The 8483-nt window shown below is 53.5% G+C and overlaps 1 protein-coding gene across 1 annotated transcript in view; it reads left to right on the top strand.

Annotated features, from left to right (window-relative positions):
• Window positions 1-94: 94 nt before the first annotated feature.
• KLHL36 (kelch like family member 36) overlaps window positions 95-8483 on the top strand; it is a 13335-nt gene continuing 4946 nt past the window's right edge. Inside the window, exons 1-3 of the mRNA XM_081807865.1 lie at window positions 95-251; window positions 2697-2775; window positions 7541-8480. Coding sequence (XP_081663991.1) covers window positions 2713-2775; window positions 7541-8480 — 1003 coding nt within the window. The 5' untranslated portion in view covers window positions 95-251; window positions 2697-2712. The remainder of the gene's footprint in view (window positions 252-2696; window positions 2776-7540; window positions 8481-8483) is intronic.

The raw sequence follows: 8483 nt of genomic DNA, 5'->3' as shown, positions 1-8483 counted from the left end.
GCCCCCCCCCCCGGGCGCAGGCCCCCCCCCCGGGCGCAGGCCCCGCCTCGGCGCCGCCTGAGCCCACCTCCTCGCGGCCGCCGCCATTGGCCGCGCGCGCCGCCTCCGCCCTCGGCTTCGCACTTCCTGGCGGAGTCATGGCTGCGCAGCAGGACGGACCCGGGGCTCCGGCGACCCGGCCCCGCCGCCGCGCCCGCCCGGTCCCGCCACCGCCGGGGGTCCCCGCGCCGCTCCCGTAGCGCGCCCTCCAGGTGGGCCTCCGCGCGCGCCGTCGGGGGATCGGGGGGCCGGGCGGAGGGGGGGCGCCCACCCGAGCGAGCGGTGACCCCCGGCCGCGCCGCCCCCTTTCCCTCCACGCGGCCCTGGGTGCTGGGGGGCGCGGCGGAGGGAGAACCGCAGGTGAGACAGGTGCGGCCTGCGCGGCCTGGCGCGCGCGGCCCAGGTGAGTGTCCCCGCGTCCCGCCGCGGGCGCGGGCCCGGCCGCGATCCGACTCCGCCTCCCTCCGCCTCCTCGCTGCCGGCTCGAGCCTGCCCGGCGGCCGTTGTGCCGGCAGTTCGACCGCGGGGTGCGGGTGCGGGCGGGCGAGCGACCGCGGCGGCCGCGAGACCCGGAGCTGGTGAGTTGCGGCGGGCGTCCGAGTCCATTTCCCGATCGCTGAGGTCGGCCAGGTTCAGGGTAGGAACCGGGAAGCAGCTCGGAGAGCAGGCTCCCTGGGGACCCTCCGTCCGGATGTCGCCTCTGTTCCCGTGTTTACTAAAAGACCTTTTAACGCGGAACTGGGGATCGCCCCTGCCCCTGTGGATGGCCTTGACCCCTTCATCTGCCTCCAGGAAGCCCAGGAGGCGGCTGACACCCAACGCTCCCACACACGTTGGCCCCAAACCACTTGCCCCGAGACAAAAGGGAGCCTCCACCAGGGGAAACTCTCTCAAGAAATCTTGGCCTAGAAACGAAAGCTTTCAGCGCTGAGAGCAGACCCGAGCCCAGGCTGGCTGCAGGGGTGGTGGAGAGAGAGAGGGACCTGCTGCTTCCTGGGGTGTGACCTTGGGCAGGCCTCTCTACCACCTGAGCCTGGGCGTCAGAGATGATTGGGCACCTGTCTCAGAGGGTGAAGATACCTAAGGTACCTAAACAGCCAGCAAGCACTGCATGAATATTGGTTTCCTACCTTTCCCTCTTGAACTCTCTAGCGGCCCCCAGGCAGTCAGAAGGGACAGGGGTGGGTACAGCTGGCCTTTGTCACAAAGTTGCTAGTTCGTCAAAAATCTAGTTGTCCTTTCCTTTCCCCAGGGAGCTGGACAGGATGGATTGTGCCCCAAGTTACTCCCGTGGGAATGCTGGACCCCCTCCCTCAGTGTGACCCCCATTATCTTGACACAGTGCTTGCTTCTTGTGACATTGTTTGTTATTAGCCTGGGCTGTTTGTTCAGTAGGTAACAAATGGACTCTTCTCAACTCAGAGAGCAGAGGAAAAAATTCCTCCTTAAACCCAGTATGTGACTTGTGCCCATGTAGCTAGGGTAGTCCTTCCTTTGTGCTCCCATCCCCCCAAACCCCCCAAAGCCTGGCTCTGTGCTGCTATTAGTGAGGTAGTTGGCATTTCAAAGCTGGAAGAAACTTTCACATTGTCTGATACACCAGCGCATCCCATAGGGGTGATTATGAGGTCTAGAGAGGTGAACATAAATGTTCAGTTTTATACTGGATGATTTAGGCAGGGCACTCTGCTTGTAGGCTTTTTTTTTTTTTTTTTAAATAGCCAGGCAGGATAGCTTAGGGGTTGAGAGCAAGGAAGCCTCCCTGGGTTGCATTCCCACATCTGTCGCTCCTTCCTGACCGTGTGACACTGGGCAAGTGACCATATCACTATCAGCTTTCTCCTCCATAAATTGAGGAGAATAATAGTGCTGGCCTCTGGGGGTTTTCTGGGGATTAAATCCGTGAAGACCTAGGAACACACTTGAAGGAAAGCACCTGTGTCTAGAATATGACTGTATTTCATATGTGTCTGTCGTCACTGCATCACATCCTGGCCTTCATCATGATATTTTTAAAGTAAGATACTCTCAAACACTGGGCCACATTCAGCAGAGCTTCCTGGTGAAGGGTCCACGACTGCCCACTTTGAAGCTGGACAGGCTTAGGTTTGAGTCCCAGCCGTTTATGAGCTTTATGACCTGGAGCCCAGTGTCCTCATCTGTAAAACGGGATGTGACAGCCCGGCTGAGTAGTTGGGCTCAAATGAGATCGCATGCGTACATCCCTTAGCCTGGTTCCTGGGTCACAGTCTGGGCTTTGAAATGATAACTGTTGTCATTATAATTTTGATCCAGCCAAAGCCTTCAAAGAAGGAGAAGCCCGCCTCGGGATCAAGCATCAAAAGGTAGATATTTGTAGGAGGTGGCCTAAAACACACGGTGTCAGGTTTTAGTGAATAAATGAACAACGTTAGATGTCCCATCTGATTCGGATTCTAACCTGATTTTTTTCATCTCCACGTACGAGCGTTCTTGATAACATACGGTCTTCTCTCCCTCTTTCCTCCGTGTGACTGCACCCCGATTGTCATCGATGTCTGCCGGCAGAGCTGCGATTAATGAACGGCTTAGGGTGTATTTTTTTAAAGATTTTATTTATTTGACAGAGACGGCCTAGGGTTTAGTATCGCAGCTCAGAGGTCCTGTTCTCGTTCTAGGGCTGCGGTCTCTTTTATGATGGAGGGAAGCCGGCAGACGCGAGTGTCACGGCCGTACAAGATCAGCGAATCCTCAAAGGTCTGTGAGTAGTCGCTCTCCACCTGTGCACGTTGCCTCAGAGGGGTGGTGTTTTTCTGATGAGCTCATTCCTAATGTACAGACTGACTTTCTGTTCTTGGTGGTGGGGGTAATCTCCTTAATGATGAATAGAGAGGCAGCACGGGCAGGGGATGGAAAGCGTCCTAAACTCAGAGGAGTGGGGGGCAGGGGGAGACATTAGAGATACACCTCGACCCATTTGTTCTTCGCCTCAACCTGAAGAGGTAGATGAGGCGAAAGAAAAGCCATGGGATTTTGCATCCCTGGCTGTTAAGGACCCAGACTCTCCCCCGAGTCGTGACTTACTGGGAGCCTAGGAGCAAGTGAGAGTGGGTTCCCCAGGGCCAGGCTACCAAACTATGTCACATCAGCATTACCCCAGGAGAAGGTATCTAATTAGAAACGCATATGCCCCGCCCCACCCCAGAGGGGCTAAATTAAAATCTGAGAGCAGGACCTGGGAATCTATACCTTTAGCAGACTCTTCAGAGGACTTGGAGCAGCCCCTGTCCCCCAAGCTACTGGAGAAATAAGGATTGGGGGACCGATTTGCAGGGCAGTCTCTCTTTACACCTGTTCCTCTATAAATATTAATAACACCCTCTTTTCTTTAAAAGTGGCTCTTTTAGAGATTAATAAATTTTATGATTACCTTAGATCATGCATTTTCTTTTTTTCTTTTTTTTTTTTAAAAAGATTTTATTTATTTATTTGGTATAGAGAGAGAGCACAAGCAGGGGAGCAGGAGAGGGAGAAGCAGGCTCCCACTGAGCAGGGAGCCCAATGCGGGGCTCGATCCCAGGACCCTGGGATCATGACCTAAGCTGAAGACATTGCTTAACCAGCTGAGCCACCCAGGCGCCCCTAGATCATGCATTTTCAACGGAACCAATATTACTCCCAAGGGGGCAGAATTGGTTCTTGGGGATGCAGAAAGAATTCTACTGTTTTTTTGTGTGTGTGTGTGATTAGAGCACAGCTATACATATGGTTCATGCACAGATAATGCAGAATATGTGTGGTCTTAAAATTTCACGGGAACTGTTAGGAAAAAAATATCTTACAAGAAGATTGAAAAAAAAGATTAAGGAATAGCACTTTAGATAAAGGGAGTTGTGAGCAGCCTGTAGATTTGAAGGGAAAAAAGAGGGACAGAGGTTCTGCAGATGTGCATGATAGGAAAATGGGGTGTAATTTTCAGGAGAGGTTGGTTCTCCAGAGAAACGGGCTCCTGTTTCCATCTGAGTTCCCGAGAAGGCGCTTGCCAAGCCTGGCTTTATCTGCTGTGAAAACCCAGAGAGGTCTCGCGGCTGTCTCAAAGAGGCTTTGTTTCGGACCCTGGCTGCAGAGACAGTGTAGCTTTCTCAGTGTGATAGTGCTAGAAATCTTTGTCCCTTAAAGCCACATCCTGAGTTTGTTTCTGTCTGAACCTATTCCTTGGTTAGATTGTTTATGTTTCTAATGTTTTGTATTAAAGAAAGAACCCAAATGGTAAGTGTATCTTCAGTTTTCTAGATATTAAACACATCTCTGTAGCCAGCACCCGGATTACAAAAGAATGTTAGCAGACCCTCCCGTCCCAGTCTCCAGCTTCCGGGACTGGCATTTTGTCTGCCCTTGAACTTACTGTGAATGGGACCAGGGGGTAGGTACACCCGTGTGCCTGGCTCCTTTCACGGGTTAGTACGCTTCCGAGGTTCATCCTGGTTGCTGTGTAGTGGGAGGTGATTCCTTCCCAGTGCGCTAGAGTCTTACCTAGTGTGACGGCCACTGTTCATTTATCTGCTCCGAAATGTCTTCATCCGTTTTGATGGTGATTTTTTTTTTTTTTTTTTTAATATGAAATACCCTATACCTGCTGCATTCTGGCTAGGTTAGCTGCTGAGTGGCTGTGTTCCTTCACCCAGCTTGCCTTGCCTCTGATGAAGGCAAGGAAATAAAGGAATGAATAGGGTTAATACCATCAAAGAATGTAGGGGTTGAGCCTTCCAAATTATAGGAAATGCCTCGAGACTGTTACTCATGTCCCTTTAAAATTGGGAAGTCACGTTGTTCTGGATTTTTTTTTTTTTTTTTTGAAAGTGTTCATCTTTGCAGCTACACGAAAATAACCAGAAACGGGGTTGTAGTTGAGACCCAGGTGAAGAATGAAACATGCCTACTTAGCACGGAGACCCAGTTTTAGAAAGAGTGGCTGCTCTTCTCCCTGCCCCGGCTCACTGGAGCAGATGGTCCCCTCGGCAGCTGTCATCTGGGGCTGTTCCTCCCTCCCCACCCCGCCCCCTGGAGGGCTCTTTCTCTTCTTGCACTGCAGATGGGGGTCCTGTATACACCCATTTAAGTGTGGTGGTGCCACATCCCCACCAGCTTAGAGACAAACGGGGGGCCAGGTTGGGCAGCCTGCCCACTCGATGCCCCTCACTTCTCAGGATTCTGAGCCTTTGCTGTCACGAGATAGCCTGCACTGCCCTGGTGCTTTTACACTTCCTTTCTTTAGTCCACGCCCAAGAGGGGCCCCAAGCAAAAAAAAAAAAAAAAAAAAGAGGGGCCCCAAGCCAGGGTGCGTTGGAGCCCCGGCCATTTCTGCTTCATTAGAAGCCCATACCAGGCCAGCCGGGCTCTCTCTGCCAGTAACCAGAATAGACCGAGAGACTGTACGGGACCTCGGAGGAACCGTCCGGTACCGTGACAGCTGCAGAGCCTGGCGCTTGGCACACTTGGAAGGAAGCTTTGGGCAATATCTGTCTGGTGTCCTCAGCGGAGTGTGAGAACGTGGCCTGCACCTGTGGTCTAGATGGGGTGATTGGTGTGGGAAGTGTCTGGACCAGGAGGGACCGGAGGGAAGTAAAGTATCACAATCACAAATGCGTTGGAGGCAGGAAGCGGAGAAGGAGATGAGTCCAATGCAGTAGGGCATGGCTTGAGAGGTGACCTGCAGGAATGCATGCAGGGAGCCCTCAGCCCGTCACCCCTCGCCCCACCACTTCCCCTTGCAGCCTTAGAGCCCAGCTAGCCCCTTTCCTCAAACACCCTCAAATAGGCCAGCAGCCTCGCAGATGTGTTTGGACAGCCTCCGTCTCCCTGTGCTGAATTTTGTGGTGTTTGTGAGGTAAACAAATCAAGCAGCATGCAGATCCTGAATGTCCGGAGCCTAATCAGTCTTCTAAGGATGGAAGAGCTGCTGTCTTGGTCTGACGGATCTCTGTATCCTCCAAAGCACATGGCAGGCCTACAGCACTCAGTCAGTGTCTCCCAACCTGAATTGATTGAATTAATCCATTTTAATTGTTCATATTTTTTCATTATTTTGTTAATTCCGATGCTGTATGGCAATGAAAAGTTTGGGCTCTGAAATCAGACCTACCTTCAAATCCCAGCCCTGCCACTCGGTCACTGTGGGACTTTGGGCAAGTTTCCTCGTCTCTCCGAACCTCAGTTTTCCTCATCTGGGAAATGGGCATGATAACTACATTCTGTCTCCTGAACTCCCATGCCTCATCCTAAACGCTCTCATCCTCACTCGTGAGACCAGGCAAAGGGGGCTGAGAGGCGGGTTGTGGCTTTCCTGAGATCACACAGCTAGTGAGCAGCAGAGCTGGAATTCAAACCCAGATTCTGTCCGAGTGTTGGCTAGGCTACATTTGAGCAACTTCACCGTCCTGATAGGACAGCAGGTTTCTTCTTCTTTTTTTTAATTAACATGTATTATTGGTTTCAGAGTCTTATATAATACCTAGTGCTCATTACATTATTATGCTCTCCTTAAAAGCAGTTTTTAGAGTTATTTGCTCATGTCCCACAGTAAGAAAGAAAGAAGGGGCAGGGAGAGAAGAAAGAAAAGTTCCAGGAATTCTATTTAGAAAGAAGAGAGGAAGGACAAGAGAGAGAAAGGAAAAGTAAGATTTTAAGAATTGTATATATAAAGAAAGAAAGTAGGAAGGAGGGAAAATGCTAAGTTAGTTTTTAGAAACTGCAATTGATGTATCACTTTTTTTTTTTAAGATTTTATTTATTTATTTGACAGAGACACAGTGAGAGAGGGAACACAAGCAGGGGGAGTGGGAGAGGGAGAAGCAGGCTTCCCGCCGAGCAGGGAGCCCGATGCGGGGCTCGATCCCAGGACCCTGGGATCATGACTTGAGCCAAAGGCAGACGCTTAACGACTGAGCCACCCAGGCGCCCCGTCACTTTTTTTTTTTTTAAGATTTTATTTTTAAGTAATCTACACCCAACATGGGGCTCGAACTCACAACCCCGAGATCAGGAGTCTCCTGCTCTTCTGACTGAGCCAGCTAGGCACCCCTTTAGGACTTGCGTTTGAAAAGGAAGAAGGGAAGCTACAATACACACACACACACCCCCCCACACACACAGAAACACCCTTACATCCTGCAGACTCTCTGATTTCCTGTTCCCCCTTCTCTTTCATTGTACTGTAAGTGCTGGCCGTGTCAACACTCGGACAGAATCTGGGTTTGAATTCCAGCTCTGCTGCTCACTAGCTGTGTGATCTCAGGAAAGCCACAAGCCGCCTCTCAGCCCCCTTTGCCTGGTCTCACGAGTGAGGATGAGGGCGTTTAGGATGAGGCATGGGGAGTTCAGGAGACAGAATGTGGTCATCATGCCCATTTCCCAGATGAGGAAAACTGACCCCAGGGCCCTGCAGCGGGGAGCGGGGCGGGGAGGGGCTAGGCGTGCTTCCCCCTGGGAGCCGACCCCTGAGCCGAGCTCTCTGCTGCTGCAGGTGTACCGCTGGGCCGACCACTCGAGCACGGTGCTGCAGCGGCTGAACGAGCAGCGTCTGCGCGGGCTCTTCTGCGATGTCGTCCTGGTGGCGGACGAGCAGCGCGTGCCGGCCCACCGCAACCTGCTGGCCGTGTGCAGCGACTACTTCAACTCCATGTTCACCATCGGCATGCGCGAGGCCTTCCAGAAGGAGGTGGAGCTGGTCGGCGCCTCCTCTGTCGGGCTCAAGGCCGTGGTGGACTTCCTGTACGGCGGGGAGCTGGCCCTGGACGGCGGCAACATCGACTACATCCTGGAGACGGCCCACCTGCTGCAGATCTGGACGGCGGTGGACTTCTGCTGTGAGTACCTGGAGCAGGAGGTGAGCGAGGACAACTACCTGTATCTACAGGAGCTGGCCTCCATCTACAGCCTCAAGCGGCTCGACGCCTTCATCGACGGCTTCATCCTGAGCCGCTTCGGCACGCTGTCCTTCACGCCCGACTTCCTGCAGAACGTGTCCATGCAGAAGCTGTGCGTCTACCTGAGCAGCAGCGAGGTGCAGCGGGAGTGCGAGCACGACCTGCTGCAGGCCGCCCTGCAGTGGCTCACGCAGCAGCCCGAGCGCGAGGCCCACGCCTACCAGGTGCTGGAGAACATCCACTTCCCGCTCATCCCCAAGAACGACCTGCTGCACCGCGTCAAGCCGGCCGTGTGCTCACTGCTGCCGCGGGAGGCCAACTGCGAGGGCTTCATCGAGGAGGCGGTGCGCTACCACAACAGCCTGGCGGCCCAGCCCGTCATGCAGACTAAGCGCACGGCGCTCCGCACCAACGAGGAGCGCCTGCTCTTCGTGGGCGGCGAGGTCTCCGAGCGGTGTCTGGAGCTCAGCGATGACACCTGCTACCTGGACGCCAAGAGCGAGCAGTGGGTCAAGGAGACGCCCCTGCCGGCCCGGCGCA

This window comes from Leptonychotes weddellii, chromosome 16 (assembly GCF_054177405.1).
Source record: "Leptonychotes weddellii isolate Sample4059 chromosome 16, ASM5417740v2, whole genome shotgun sequence".
Lineage (NCBI taxonomy): Eukaryota > Metazoa > Chordata > Mammalia > Carnivora > Phocidae > Leptonychotes > Leptonychotes weddellii.
Note: the sequence above shows the minus strand (reverse complement) of the source record. Positions and strands in the feature narration are given on the sequence as shown.